Genomic DNA, 15632 nt, shown 5'->3' with positions numbered 1-15632 from the left:
AGTCTCTCTTCTCCACGTCGCTCCCAGGCACTGCGGTTACAGTCTCTCTTCTCCACGTCGCTCCCAAGCACTGCGGTTACAGTCTCTCTTCTCCACGTCGCTCCCAAGCACTGCGGTTACAGTCTCTCTTCTCCACGTCGCTCCCAAGCACTGCGGTTACAGTCTCTCTTCTCCACGTCGCTCCCAAGCACTGCGGTTACAGTCTCTCTTCTCCACGTCTCTCCCAAGCACTGCGGTTACAGTCTCTCTTCTCCACGTCGCTCCCAGGCACTGCGGTTACAGTCTCTCTTCTCCACGTCTCTCCCAAGCACTGCGGTTACAGCCTCTCTTCTCCACGTCGCTCCCAAGCACTGCGGTTACAGTCTCTCTTCTCCACGTCGCTCCCAAGCACTGCGGTTACAGTCTCTCTTCTCCACGTCTCTCCCAAGCACTGCGGTTACAGTCTCTCTTCTCCACGTCGCTCCCAGGCACTGCGGTTACAGTCTCTCTTCTCCACGTCGCTCCCAAGCACTGCGGTTACAGTCTCTCTTCTCCACGTCGCTCCCAAGCACTGCGGTTACAGTCTCTCTTCTCCACGTCGCTCCCAAGCACTGCGGTTAGTCTCTCTTCTCCACGTCGCTCCCAAGCACTGCGGTTACAGTCTCTCTTCTCCACGTGGCCCCCAAGCACTGCGGTTACAGCCTCTCTTCTCCACGTCGCCCCCAAGCACTGCGGTTACAGCCTCTCTTCTCCACGTCGCTCCCAAGCACTGCGGTTACAGTCTCTCTTCTCCACGTCGCTCCCAAGCACTGTGGTTACAGCCTCTCTTCTCCACGTCGCTCCCAGGCACTGCGGTTACAGTCTCTCTTCTCCACGTCGCTCCCAGGCACTGTGGTTACAGCCTCTCTTCTCCACGTCGCCCCCAAGCACTGTGGTTACAGCCTCTCTTCTCCACGTCGCTCCCAAGCACTGCGGTTAGTCTCTCTTCTCCACGTCGCTCCCAAGCACTGCGGTTACAGTCTCTCTTCTCCACGTCGCTCCCAAGCACTGCGGTTACAGTCTCTCTTCTCCACGTCGCTCCCAAGCACTGCGGTTAGTCTCTCTTCTCCACGTCGCTCCCAAGCACTGCGGTTACAGTCTCTCTTCTCCACGTCGCTCCCAGGCACTGCGGTTACAGTCTCTCTTCTCCACGTCTCTCCCAAGCACTGCGGTTACAGTCTCTCTTCTCCACGTCGCTCCCAAGCACTGCGGTTACAGTCTCTCTTCTCCACGTCGCTCCCAAGCACTGCGGTTACAGTCTCTCTTCTCCACGTCGCTCCCAAGCACTGCGGTTACAGTCTCTCTTCTCCACGTCGCTCCCAGGCACTGCGGTTACAGTCTCTCTTCTCCACGTCGCTCCCAAGCACTGCGGTTAGTCTCTCTTCTCCACGTCGCTCCCAGGCACTGCGGTTACAGTCTCTCTTCTCCACGTCGCTCCCAGGCACTGCGGTTACAGTCTCTCTTCTCCACGTCGCTCCCAAGCACTGCGGTTACAGTCTCTCTTCTCCACGTCGCTCCCAGGCACTGCGGTTACAGTCTCTCTTCTCCACGTCGCTCCCAGGCACTGCGGTTACAGTCTCTCTTCTCCACGTCGCTCCCAAGCACTGCGGTTACAGCCTCTCTTCTCCACGTCGCTCCCAAGCACTGCGGTTACAGTCTCTCTTCTCCACGTCTCTCCCAAGCACTGCGGTTACAGTCTCTCTTCTCCACGTCTCTCCCAAGCACTGCGGTTACAGCCTCTCTTCTCCACGTCGCTCCCAGGCACTGCGGTTACAGTCTCTCTTCTCCACGTCTCTCCCAAGCACTGCGGTTACAGCCTCTCTTCTCCACGTCGCTCCCAGGCACTGCGGTTACAGTCTCTCTTCTCCACGTCGCTCCCAAGCACTGCGGTTACAGTCTCTCTTCTCCACGTCGCTCCCAGGCACTGCGGTTACAGTCTCTCTTCTCCACATCGCTCCCAAGCACTGCGGTTACAGCCTCTCTTCTCCACATCGCTCCCAGGCACTGCGGTTACAGTCTCTCTTCTCCACATCGCTCCCAAGCACTGCGGTTACAGCCTCTCTTCTCCACGTCGCTCCCAAGCACTGCGGTTACAGTCTCTCTTCTCCACGTCGCTCCCAAGCACTGCGGTTACAGTCTCTCTTCTCCACGTCGCTCCCAGGCACTGCGGTTACAGTCTCTCTTCTCCACGTCGCTCCCAGGCACTGCGGTTACAGTCTCTCTTCTCCACATCGCTCCCAAGCACTGCGGTTACAGCCTCTCTTCTCCACGTCGCTCCCAGGCACTGCGGTTACAGTCTCTCTTCTCCACGTCTCTCCCAAGCACTGCGGTTACAGCCTCTCTTCTCCACGTCGCTCCCAAGCACTGCGGTTACAGTCTCTCTTCTCCACGTCGCTCCCAAGCCCTGCGGTTACAGTCTCTCTTCTCCACATCGCTCCCAAGCACTGCGGTTACAGCCTCTCTTCTCCACGTCGCTCCCAGGCACTGCGGTTACAGTCTCTCTTCTCCACGTCGCTCCCAGGCACTGCGGTTACAGTCTCTCTTCTCCACGTCGCTCCCAGGCACTGCGGTTACAGTCTCTCTTCTCCACGTCGCTCCCAAGCACTGCGGTTACAGTCTCTCTTCTCCACGTCGCTCCCAAGCACTGCGGTTACAGTCTCTCTTCTCCACGTCGCTCCCAAGCACTGCGGTTACAGCCTCTCTTCTCCACGTCGCTCCCAAGCACTGCGGTTACAGCCTCTCTTCTCCACATCGCTCCCAAGCACTGCGGTTACAGCCTCTCTTCTCCACGTCGCTCCCAGGCACTGCGGTTACAGTCTCTCTTCTCCACGTCGCTCCCAAGAACTGCGGTTACAGTCTCTCTTCTCCACGTCGCTCCCAAGCACTGCGGTTACAGTCTCTCTTCTCCACGTCGCTCCCAGGCACTGCGGTTACAGTCTCTCTTCTCCACGTCGCTCCCAGGCACTGCGGTTACAGTCTCTCTTCTCCACGTCGCTCCCAGGCACTGCGGTTACAGTCTCTCTTCTCCACGTCGCTCCCAGGCACTGCGGTTACAGTCTCTCTTCTCCACGTCGCTCCCAGGCACTGCGGTTACAGTCTCTCTTCTCCACGTCGCTCCCAAGCACTGCGGTTACAGCCTCTCTTCTCCACGTCGCTCCCAAGCACTGCGGTTACAGTCTCTCTTCTCCACGTCGCTCCCAGGCACTGCGGTTACAGTCTCTCTTCTCCACGTCGCTCCCAAGCACTGCGGTTACAGTCTCTCTTCTCCACGTCGCTCCCAAGCACTGCGGTTACAGTCTCTCTTCTCCACGTCGCTCCCAAGCACTGCGGTTACAGCCTCTCTTCTCCACGTCGCTCCCAAGCACTGCGGTTACAGCCTCTCTTCTCCACGTCGCTCCCAAGCACTGCGGTTACAGTCTCTCTTCTCCACGTCGCTCCCAGGCACTGCGGTTACAGTCTCTCGTCTCCACGTCGCTCCCAAGCACTGCGGTTACAGCCTCTCTTCTCCACGTCGCTCCCAAGCACTGCGGTTACAGCCTCTCTTCTCCACGTCGCTCCCAAGCACTGTGGTTACAGTCTCGCTTCTCCACGTCGCTCCCAGGCACTGCGGTTACAGTCTCTCTTCTCCACGTCGCTCCCAGGCACTGCGGTTACAGCCTCTCTTCTCCACGTCGCTCCCAGGCACTGCGGTTACAGCCTCTCTTCTCCACGTCGCTCCCAAGAACTGCGGTTACAGTCTCTCTTCTCCACGTCGCTCCCAGGCACTGCGGTTACAGCGTCTCTTCTCCACGTCGCTCCCAAGCACTGCGGTTACAGTCTCTCTTCTCCACGTCGCTCCCAAGCACTGCGGTTACAGCCTCTCTTCTCCACGTCGCTCCCAAGCACTGCGGTTACAGTCTCTCTTCTCCACGTCGCTCCCAAGCACTGCGGTTACAGCCTCTCTTCTCCACGTCGCTCCAACACATTTTCTGATCTCATCCTCCCATCTTCCTTTTGGTCGTCGTCTTGGTCTTGTAATCTTGTTTGGAAACCACTCAAGTACCGTCTATGTCCAACGATGGCCATGTCTGGCCTGTCGCCATTTTAATTCCTTCACCCGTGTGATGATGTCACAGACTTTTGTTTGGTTTCAAACCCGTTCATTCTTTTTCCTGTCACTTCGGGTAATACCCAGCATGCATCTCTCCATACTTCAGGTTATACCAAGCATGCATCTCTCCATACTTCAGGATATACCCAGCGTGCATCTCTCCATACTTCAGGTTATACCCAGCATGCATCTCTCCATACTTCAGGATATACCCAGCGTGCATCTCTCCATACTTCAGGTTATACCCAGCATGCATCTCTCCATACTTCAGGTTATACCCAGCGTGCATCTCTCCATACTTCAGGATATACCCAGCGTGCATCTCTCCATACTTCAGGATATACCCAGCGTGCATCTCTCCATACTTCAGGATATACCCAGCGTGCATCTCTCCATACTTCAGGATATACCCAGCATGCATCTCTCCATACTTCAGGATATACCCAGCGTGCATCTCTCCATACTTCTTTGCGTTGTCGGAAGCTTCTGAATTATCTTCACATTTAGGGTCCAAGTTTCACTTCCCTATGTGAGCACGGACCGGATACTAGTTTCTTCTTGAGGCGCAGAGGAAAGTTCCCTTGAAATATTGTCTTGTTTCTTCCAAATGCCTCCGTCCCATCTTCAGTCTCCTATTGATTTCATTCAAAAGATTCCCATCCATTGTTATTTGCCGGCCAAGGTAGACATGGTCTTCCACTTCTGCTTCTATTCCATTACTTTGAATGTTTGCTGACTTGACACATGTTGAATATCGCTTTGGTCTTGCTGACATCCATACGGAGGCCCACACTCTTACATGCTTCATTAAGTTCTCCGATTTGTTGCTGGAGATCTTCTGGACGTGTGGCAAAGATAATGTCAGAACACAAAACCCTAGCAAGCTCTTTTTGGGATAATGTCATCTGCAAATCGTACACGACTCAACTATTCACCATTCATTTTGATTCCTTTTTCTTCCCAATCCAATGTCTTGAACAATTCTTCAAGTGTTGCATTGAAAGGCTTCGGTGACACGGTGTCTCCCTGCCGCACTACTTCCTAATTGCAGTGAATAACTAAGGGGTCTGCAGTATGGAGATGATTAAGAACCTCTGCTGTATGATCTAGTACCATCTATACGCACAGGATTCTGTACTCACACAAAGCCCAGCACCTGCTCTGATCAGTAGCACAGAACTTACCCATCTCTCTCGGGCCGAGGACGCTGTCGGAATAAGTTCCATGTTCTTGCAGGCCAGCAGGCGACTCCGCACCTTGTACACACAGCGATAAACCTCCGCCAGGGACTTGCCCGGCTGGTATCTAAGGAAAGAGGATGTTACAAGATGTGGATCCATTCTACCTCCATACAGTCCTATGAGCGCATTCCAAGGGGGTCAGAGCGGCGCGGGGGGGGCAGAGCGGCGCGGGGGGGCAGAGCGGCGCGGAGGGGCAGAGCGGCGCAGAGGGGCAGAGCGGCGCAGGGGGGGCAGAGCGGCGCGGGGGGGGCAGAGCGGCGCGGGGGGGGCAGAGCTGCGCGGGGGGGGCAGAGCGGCGGGGGGGCAGAGCGGCGGGGGGGGGCAGAGCGGCGGGGGGGGGGCAGAGCGGCGGGGGGGCAGAGCGGCGGGGGGGCAGAGCGGCGGGGGGGGGGGCAGAGCGGCGGGGGAGCAGAGCGGCGCGGGGGGACAGAGTGGTGCTGGGGGACAGAGCAGCACGGCGGCCAGTGCAGCGCAGGGGTCAGAGCACGTACCGGCTTTCCCCGCTGGCTTGTGTCAGGAGGCTGGTGTGTTTCATTAGAGCCGCGAGGACGAATCGAGACACGGTGTCCAAAAGAGACTCGTTGCTAAGTGTAGCGCTGTCCCAATCTGTAACCAGAAACCGGTCAGGGAGTGATCCATCAGGGTATGCCCCAGCCAGGAGAGCGGCCCAGTCAAGTGGGGGGGGGGGGGGCAAGTGGGGGGGCGACTCTGTTGCGGAAGGGGCGCCAGTCAGGGAGTGCCCAGTCACTGCGTGCCCAGTCAGGGAGTGCCCAGTCACTGAGTGCCCAGTCAGGGAGTGCCCAGTCAGGGAGTTCCCAGTCACTGAGTGCCCAGTCAGAGCGTGCCCAGTCAGGGAGTGCCCAGTCAGGGAGTGCCCAGTCAGGGAGTGCCCAGTCAGGGAGTGCCCAGTCACTGCGTGCCCAGTCAGGGAGTGCCCAGTCAGGGCGTGCCCAGTCAGGGAGTGCCCAGTCAGGGCGTGCCCAGTCACAGCGTGCCCAGTCACAGCGTGCCCAGTCACAGCGTGCCCAGTCACAGCGTGCCCAGTCACAGCGTGCCCAATCACTGCGTGCCCAGTCAGGGAGTGCCCAGTCACTACGTGCCCAGTCAGGGAGTGCCCAGTCACTGCGTGCCCAGTCAGGGAGTGCCCAGTCAGGGAGTGCCCAGTCAGGGAGTGCCCAGTCAGGGAGTGCCCAGTCAGGGAGTGCCCAGTCACTGCGTGCCCAGTCAGGGAGTGCCCAGTCAGGGAGTGCCCAGTCACTGCGTGCCCAGTCAGGGAGTGCCCAGTCAGGGAGTGCCCAGTCACTGCGTGCCCAGTCAGGGAGTGCTCAGTCAGGGAGTGCCCAGTCAGGGAGTGCCCAGTCAGGGAGTGCCCAGTCAGGGAGTGCCCAGTCAGGGCGTGCCCAGTCACAGCGTGCCCAGTCACAGCGTGCCCAGTCACAGCGTGCCCAGTCACAGCGTGCCCAATCACTGCGTGCCCAGTCAGGGAGTGCCCAGTCACTACGTGCCCAGTCAGGGAGTGCCCAGTCACTGCGTGCCCAGTCACTGCGTGCCCAGTCAGGGAGTGCCCAGTCAGGGAGTGCCCAGTCACTGCGTGCCCAGTCAGGGAGTGCCCAGTCAGGGAGTGCCCAGTCAGGGAGTGCCCAGTCAGGGAGTGCCCAGTCAGGGAGTGCCCAGTCAGGGAGTGCCCAGTCACTGCGTGCCCAGTCAGGGAGTGCCCAGTCAGGGAGTGCCCAGTCAGGGAGTGCCCAGTCACTGCGTGCCCAGTCAGGGAGTGCCCAGTCACTGCGTGCCCAGTCAGGGAGTGCCCAGTCACTGCGTGCCCAGTCAGGGAGTGCCCAGTCACTGCGTGCCCAGTCAGGGAGTGCTCAGTCAGGGAGTGCCCAGTCAGGGAGTGCCCAGTCAGGGAGTGCCCAGTCAGGGAGTGCCCAGTCAGGGAGTGCCCAGTCAGGGAGTGCCCAGTCAGGGAGTGCCCAGTCAGGGCGTGCCCAGTCAGGGCGTGCCCAGTCAGGGCGTGCCCAGTCAGGGCGTGCCCAGTCACTGCGTGCCCAGTCAGGGAGTGCTCAGTCACGGCGTGCCCAGTCACTGAGTGCCCAGTCAGGGAGTGCTCAGTCACGGCGTGCCCAGTCACTGAGTGCCCAGTCAGAGCGTGCCCAGTCAGGGAGTGCCCAGTCAGGGAGTGCCCAGTCAGGGAGTGCCCAGTCAGGGAGTGCCCAGTCACTGCGTGCCCAGTCACTGCGTGCCCAGTCAGGGAGTGCTCAGTCACGGCGTGCCCAGTCACTGAGTGCCCAGTCAGAGCGTGCCCAGTCAGGGAGTGCCCAGTCAGGGAGTGCCCAGTCAGGGAGTGCCCAGTCAGGGAGTGCCCAGTCACTGCGTGCCCAGTCACTGCGTGCCCAGTCAGGGAGTGCCCAGTCAGGGAGTGCCCAGTCAGGGAGTGCCCAGTCAGGGAGTGCCCAGTCAGGGAGTGCCCAGTCAGGGAGTGCCCAGTCACTGCGTGCCCAGTCACTGCGTGCCCAGTCAGGGAGTGCCCATGTCAGGGCAAAGCCCAGTCAGGGAGTGCCCAGTCAGGGAGTGCCCAGTCAGGGAGTGCCCAGTCAGGGCGTGCCCAGTCAGGGCGTGCCCAGTCACAGCGTGCCCAGTCACAGCGTGCCCAGTCACAGCGTGCCCAATCACTGCGTGCCCAGTCAGGGAGTGCCCAGTCACTACGTGCCCAGTCAGGGAGTGCCCAGTCACTGCGTGCCCAGTCACTGCGTGCCCAGTCAGGGAGTGCCCAGTCAGGGAGTGCCCAGTCAGGGCGTGCCCAGTCACTGCGTGCCCAGTCAGGGAGTGCCCAGTCAGGGAGTGCCCAGTCAGGGAGTGCCCAGTCAGGGAGTGCCCAGTCAGGGAGTGCCCAGTCACTGCGTGCCCAGTCAGGGAGTGCCCAGTCAGGGCGTGCCCAGTCACTGCGTGCCCAGTCAGGGAGTGCTCAGTCAGGGAGTGCCCAGTCAGGGAGTGCCCAGTCAGGGAGTGCCCAGTCAGGGAGTGCCCAGTCAGGGAGTGCCCAGTCAGGGAGTGCCCAGTCAGGGAGTGCCCAGTCAGGGCGTGCCCAGTCAGGGCGTGCCCAGTCACTGCGTGCCCAGTCAGGGAGTGCTCAGTCACGGCGTGCCCAGTCACTGAGTGCCCAGTCAGGGAGTGCCCAGTCAGGGAGTGCCCAGTCAGGGAGTGCCCAGTCAGGGAGTGCCCAGTCAGGGAGTGCCCAGTCAGGGAGTGCCCAGTCACTGCGTGCCCAGTCAGGGAGTGCCCAGTCAGGGAGTGCCCAGTCAGGGAGTGCCCAGTCAGGGAGTGCCCAGTCAGGGAGTGCCCAGTCAGGGAGTGCCCAGTCACTGCGTGCCCAGTCACTGCGTGCCCAGTCAGGGAGTGCCCATGTCAGGGCAAAGCCCAGTCAGGGAGTGCCCAGTCAGGGAGTGCCCAGTCAGGGAGTGCCCAGTCAGGGAGTGCCCAGTCAGGGAGTGCCCAGTCACTGCGTGCCCAGTCAGTGAGTGCCCAGTCAGGGAGTGCCCAGTCACTGCGTGCCCAGTCAGGGAGTGCCCAGTCACTGCGTGCCCAGTCAGGGAGTGCCCAGTCAGGGCGTGCCCAGTCAGGGAGTGCTCAGTCAGGGAGTGCCCAGTCAGGGAGTGCCCAGTCAGGGCGTGCCCAGTCAGGGAGTGCTCAGTCAGGGAGTGCCCAGTCAGGGAGTGCCCAGTCAGGGAGTGCCCAGTCAGGGAGTGCCCAGTCAGGGAGTGCCCAGTCAGGGAGTGCCCAGTCAGGGAGTGCCAAGTCACAGCGTGCCCAGTCAGGGAGTTCCCAGTCAGGGAGTGCCAAGTCAGGGAGTGCCCAGTCACTGCGTGCCCAGTCAGGGAGTGCCCAGTCACTGCGTGCCCAGTCAGGGAGTGCCCAGTCAGGGAGTGCCCAGTCAGGGAGTGCCCAGTCAGGGCGTGCCCAGTCAGGGAGTGCCCATGTCAGGGAGTGCCCAGTCAGGGAGTGCCCAGTCAGGGAGTGCCCAGTCAGGGAGTGCCCAGTCAGGGAGTGCCCAGTCACTGCGTGCCCAGTCAGGGAGTGCCCAGTCAGGGAGTGCCCAGTCACTGCGTGCCCAGTCAGGGCGTGCCCAGTCAGGGCGTGCCCAGTCAGGGAGTGCCCAGTCAGGGAGTGCCCAGTCAGGGAGTGCCCAGTCACTGCGTGCCCAGTCACTGCGTGCCCAGTCAGGGAGTGCCCAGTCACTGCGTGCCCAGTCAGGGAGTGCCCAGTCACTGCGTGCCCAGTCAGGGAGTGCCCAGTCACTGCGTGCCCAGTCAGTGAGTGCCCAGTCAGGGAGTGCCCAGTCACTGCGTGCCCAGTCAGGGAGTGCCCAGTCAGGGAGTGCTCAGTCAGGGAGTGCCCAGTCAGGGAGTGCCCAGTCAGGGAGTGCCCAGTCAGGGAGTGCCCAGTCACTGCGTGCCCAGTCAGGGAGTGCCAAGTCAGGGAGTGCCCAGTCACTGCGTGCCCAGTCAGGGAGTGCCCAGTCACTGCGTGCCCAGTCAGGGAGTGCCCAGTCAGGGAGTGCCCAGTCAGGGAGTGCCCAGTCAGGGAGTGCCCAGTCAGGGAGTGCCCAGTCAGGGAGTGCCCAGTCACTGCGTGCCCAGTCAGTGAGTGCCCAGTCAGGGAGTGCCCAGTCACTGCGTGCCCAGTCAGGGAGTGCCCAGTCAGGGCGTGCCCAGTCAGGGAGTGCCCAGTCAGGGAGTGCCCAGTCAGGGAGTGCCCAGTCACTGCGTGCCCAGTCAGGGAGTGCCCAGTCAGGGAGTGCCCAGTCAGGGAGTGCCCAGTCAGGGAGTGCTCAGTCAGGGAGTGCCCAGTCAGGGAGTGCCCAGTCAGGGAGTGCCAAGTCAGGGAGTGCCAAGTCAGGGAGTGCCAAGTCAGGGAGTGCCCAGTCACTGCGTGCCCAGTCAGGGAGTGCCAAGTCAGGGAGTGCCCAGTCACTGCGTGCCCAGTCAGTGAGTGCCCAGTCAGGGAGTGCCCAGTCACTGCGTGCCCAGTCAGGGAGTGCCCAGTCAGGGCGTGCCCAGTCAGGGAGTGCCCAGTCAGGGAGTGCCCAGTCACTGCGTGCCCAGTCAGTGAGTGCCCAGTCACTGCGTGCCCAGTCAGTGAGTGCCCAGTCAGTGAGTGCCCAGTCACTGCGTGCCCAGTCAGGGAGTGCCCAGTCAGGGAGTGCTCAGTCAGGGAGTGCCCAGTCAGGGAGTGCCCAGTCAGGGAGTGCCAAGTCAGGGAGTGCCAAGTCAGGGAGTGCCCAGTCACTGCGTGCCCAGTCAGGGAGTGCCCAGTCAGGGAGTGCCCAGTCAGGGAGTGCCCAGTCACAGCGTGCCCAGTCAGGGAGTGCCCAGTCAGGGAGTTCCCAGTTACAGCGTGCCCAGTCAGGGAGTGCCCAGTCAGGGAGTGCCCAGTCAGGGAGTGCCCAGTCACTGCGTGCCCAGTCACTGCGTGCCCAGTCAGGGAGTGCCCAGTCACTGCGTGCCCAGTCAGGGAGTGCCCAGTCAGGGAGTGCCCAGTCAGGGAGTGCCCAGTCAGGGAGTGCCCAGTCAGGGAGTGCCCAGTCAGGGAGTGCCCAGTCAAGGAGTGCCCAGTCAGGGAGTGCCCAGTCAGGGAGTGCCCAGTCAGGGAGTGCCCAGTCACTGCGTGCCCAGTAAGGGAGTGCCCAGTCACTGTGTGCCCAGTCAGGGAGTGCCCAGTCACAGCGTGCCCAGTCAGGGAGTGCCCAGTCAGGGAGTGCCCAGTCAGGGAGTGCCCAGTCACTGCATGCCCAGTCACTGCATGCCCAGTCAGGGAGTGCCCAGTCACTGCGTGCCCAGTCAGGGAGTGCCCAGTCAGGGAGTGCCCAGTCAGGGCGTGCCCAGTCAGGGAGTGCCCAGTCAGGGAGTGCCCAGTCAGGGAGTGCCCAGTCAGGGAGTGCCCAGTCAGGGAGTGTCCAGTCACTGCGTGCCCAGTCAGGGAGTGCCCAGTCAGGGAGTGCCCAGTCACTGCGTGCCCAGTCAGGGAGTGCCCAGTCAGGGAGTGCCCAGTCAGGGAGTGCCCAGTCAGGGAGTGCCCAGTCAGGGAGTGCCCAGTCACAGCGTGCCCAGTCAGGGAGTGCCCAGTCAGGGAGTTCCCAGTTACAGCGTGCCCAGTTCGGGGAGTGCCCAGTCAGGGAGTGCCCAGTTAGGGAGTGCCCAGTCACTGCGTGCCCAGTCACTGCGTGCCCAGTCAGGGAGTGACCAGTCAGGGAGTGACCAGTCAGGGAGTGCCCAGTCACTGCGTGCCCAGTCAGGGAGTGCCCAGTCAGGGAGTGCCCAGTCAGGGAGTGCCCAGTCAGGGAGTGCCCAGTCAGGGAGTGCCCAGTCAGGGAGTGCCCAGTCACTGCGTGCCCAGTCAGGGAGTGCCCAGTCACAGCGTGCCCAGTCAGGGAGTGCCCAGTCAGGGAGTGCCCAGTCAGGGAGTGCCCAGTCACTGCATGCCCAGTCAGGGAGTGCCCAGTCAGGGAGTGCCCAGTCAGGGAGTGCCCAGTCAGGGAGTGCCCAGTCAGGGAGTGCCCAGTCAGGGAGTGCCCAGTCAGGGAGTGCCCAGTCAGGGAGTTCCCAGTCAGGGAGTGCCCAGTCAGGGAGTGCCAAGTCAGGGAGTGCCCAGTCAGGGAGTGCCCAGTCAGGGAGTGCCCAGTCAGGGAGTGCCCAGTCAGGGAGTGCCCAGTCAGGGAGTGCCCAGTCAGGGAGTGCCCAGTCAGGGAGTGCCCAGTCACAGCGTGCCCAGTCAGGGAGTGCCCAGTCAGGGAGTTCCCAGTTACAGCGTGCCCAGTCAGGGAGTGCCCAGTCAGGGAGTGCCCAGTCAGGGAGTGCCCAGTCACTGCGTGCCCAGTCACTGCGTGCCCAGTCAGGGAGTGCCCAGTCAGGGAGTTCCCAGTCAGGGAGTGCCAAGTCAGGGAGTGCCAAGTCAGGGAGTGCCAAGTCAGGGAGTGCCAAGTCAGGGAGTGCCCAGTCAGGGAGTGCCCAGTCAGGGAGTGCCCAGTCAGGGAGTGCCCAGTCAGGGAGTGCCCAGTCACAGCGTGCCCAGTCAGGGAGTGCCCAGTCAGGGAGTGCCCAGTCAGGGAGTTCCCAGTTACAGCGTGCCCAGTCAGGGAGTGCCCAGTCAGGGAGTGCCCAGTCACTGCGTGCCCAGTCACTGCGTGCCCAGTCAGGGAGTGACCAGTCAGGGAGTGCCCAGTCACTGCGTGCCCAGTCAGGGAGTGCCCAGTCAGGGAGTGCCCAGTCAGGGAGTGCCCAGTCAGGGAGTGCCCAGTCAGGGAGTGCCCAGTCACTGCGTGCCCAGTCAGGGAGTGCCCAGTCACTGCGTGCCCAGTCAGGGAGTGCCCAGTCACAGCGTGCCCAGTCAGGGAGTGCCCAGTCAGGGAGTGCCCAGTCAGGGAGTGCCCAGTCAGGGAGTGCCCAGTCACTGCATGCCCAGTCAGGGAGTGCCCAGTCAGGGAGTGCCCAGTCAGGGAGTGCCCAGTCACTGCGTGCCCAGTCAGGGAGTGCCCAGTCAGGGCGTGCCCAGTCAGGGAGTGCCCAGTCAGGGAGTGCCCAGTCAGGGAGTGCCCAGTCAGGGAGTGCCCAGTCACTGCGTGCCCAGTCACTGCGTGCCCAGTCAGGGAGTGCCCAGTCAGGGCGTGCCCAGTCAGGGAGTGCCCAGTCAGGGAGTGCCCAGTCAGGGAGTTCCCAGTCAGGGAGTGCCAAGTCAGGGAGTGCCCAGTCAGGGAGTGCCAAGTCAGGGAGTGCCCAGTCAGGGAGTGCCCAGTCAGGGAGTGCCCAGTCAGAGAGTGCCCAGTCAGGGAGTGCCCAGTCAGGGAGTGCCCAGTCAGGGAGTGCCCAGTCAGGGAGTGCCCAGTCACAGCGTGCCCAGTCAGGGAGTGCCCAGTCAGGGAGTTCCCAGTTACAGCGTGCCCAGTCAGGGAGTGCCCAGTCAGGGAGTGCCCAGTCACTGCGTGCCCAGTCACTGCGTGCCCAGTCAGGGAGTGACCAGTCAGGGAGTGCCCAGTCACTGCGTGCCCAGTCAGGGAGTGCCCAGTCAGGGAGTGCCCAGTCAGGGAGTGCCCAGTCAGGGAGTGCCCAGTCAGGGAGTGCCCAGTCAAGGAGTGGCCAGTCAGGGAGTGCCCAGTCAGGGAGTGCCCAGTCAGGGAGTGCCCAGTCAGGGAGTGCCCAGTCAGGGAGTGCCCAGTCAGGGAGTGCCCAGTCAGGGAGTGCCCAGTCAGGGAGTGCCCAGTCAGGGAGTGCCCAGTCAGGGAGTGCCCAGTCAGGGAGTGGCCAGTCAGGGCGTGCCCAGTCAGGGAGTGCCCAGTCAGGGAGTGCCCAGTCAGGGAGTGCCCAGTTAGGGCGTGCCCAGTCAGGGAGTGCCCAGTCAGGGAGTGTCCAGTCAGGGAGTGCCCAGTCAGGGAGTGCCCAGTCAGGGAGTGCCCAGTCACAGCGTGGCCAGTCAGGGAGTGCCCAGTCAGGGAGTGCCCAGTCACAGCGTGCCCAGTCAGGGAGTGCCCAGTCACAGCGTGGCCAGTCAGGGAGTGCCCAGTCAGGGAGTGCCCAGTCAGGGAGTGCCCAGTCAGGGAGTGCCCAGTCACAGCGTGGCCAGTCAGGGAGTGCCCAGTCACAGCGTGGCCAGTCAGGGAGTGCCCAGTCAGGGAGTGCCCAGTCACAGCGTGCCCAGTCAGGGAGTGCCCAGTCACAGCGTGGCCAGTCAGGGAGTGCCCAGTCAGGGAGTGCCCAGTCACAGCGTGGCCAGTCAGGGAGTGCCCAGTCACAGCGTGCCCAGTCAGGGCGTGAAACCTTGTTTGAAAGCAGCTCCGTCCATGCCCGACCCCATCGCTTGCACGTACCTTTACTTGTAGCGTAATCCTGTATGCTGATCCACAGGCTCCGAGCCGGCTCTTTCGTGGATCCGATCGCCAAATCAACAAGGACTGAAACCTCAGGTCTGAGTTTGTAATCAAACGTCTTCTGCTCCTCGTTACCAGAAAGCGACACTTCCAGCAGAGAGCTCATACACTTATCTGTAAGGGACGTACTGCGCATAACTACACTTATCTGTAAGGAACGTACTGCGCATAACTACACTTATCTGTAAGGAACGTACTGCGCATAACTACACTTATCTGTAGGGACGTACTGCGCATAACTACACTTATCTGTAGGGAACGTACTGCGCATAACTACACTTATCTGTAGGGACGTACTGCGCATAACTACACTTATCTGTAGGGAACGTACTGCGCATAACTACACTTATCTGTAGGGAACGTACTGCGCATAACTACACTTATCTGTAAGGAACGTACTGCGCATAACTACACTTATCTGTAGGGAACGTACTGTGCATAACTACACTTATCTGTAGGAACGTACTGCGCATAACTACACTTATCTGTAGGGAACGTACTGCGCATAACTACACTTATCTGTAGGGAACGTACTGCGCATAACTACACTTATCTGTAAGGAACGTACTGCGCATAACTACACTTATCTGTAGGGAACGTACTGCGCATAACTACACTTATCTGTAAGGAACGTACTGCGCATAACTACACTTATCTGTAAGGAACGTACTGCGCATAACTACACTTATCTATAAGGGACGTACTGCGCATAACTACACTTATCTGTAAGGGACGTACTGCGCATAACTACACTTATCTGTAGGGAACGTACTGCGCATAACTACACTTATCTGTAAGGGACGTACTGCGCATAACTACACTTATCTGTAGGGAACGTACTGCGCATAACTACACTTATCTGTAAGGAACGTACTGCGCATAACTACACGTATCTGTAGGGAACGTACTGCGCATAACTACACTTATCTGTAGGGAACGTACTGCGCATAACTACACTTATCTGTAGGGACGTACTGCGCATAACTACACTTATCTGTAAGGACGTACTGCGCATAACTACACTTATCTGTAGGGAACGTACTGCGCATAACTACACTTATCTGTAGGGAACGTACTGCGCATAACTACACTTATCTGTAGGGAACGTACTGCGCATAACTACACTTATCTGTAAGGGACGTACTGCGCATAACTACACTTATCTGTAGGGAACGTACTGCGCATAACTACACTTATCTGTAGGGAACGTACTGCGCATAACTACACTTATCTGTAAGGAACGTACTGCGCATAACTACACTTATCTGTAGGGAACGTACTGCGCATAACTACACTTATCTGTAGGGAACGTACTGCGCATAACTACACTTATCTGTAGGGAACGTACTGCACATAACTACACTTATCT

General features: G+C 60.5%; 1 protein-coding gene across 1 annotated transcript in view; it reads right to left on the bottom strand.

Annotated features, from left to right (window-relative positions):
• HERC1 (HECT and RLD domain containing E3 ubiquitin protein ligase family member 1) overlaps positions 1–15632 on the bottom strand; it is a 248039-nt gene that overhangs the window by 162815 nt on the left and 69592 nt on the right. The window contains 3 exon segments of the mRNA XM_075576093.1: positions 5293–5413; positions 5841–5955; positions 14204–14377. Of these exon segments, the coding sequence (XP_075432208.1) occupies positions 5293–5413; positions 5841–5955; positions 14204–14377 (410 nt within the window).

This window comes from Ascaphus truei, chromosome 18, assembly GCF_040206685.1.
Source record: "Ascaphus truei isolate aAscTru1 chromosome 18, aAscTru1.hap1, whole genome shotgun sequence".
Taxonomy (NCBI): domain Eukaryota; kingdom Metazoa; phylum Chordata; class Amphibia; order Anura; family Ascaphidae; genus Ascaphus; species Ascaphus truei.
The sequence above is the reverse complement of the archived record's forward strand: the minus strand, read 5'-3'. Positions and strand labels throughout refer to the sequence as shown.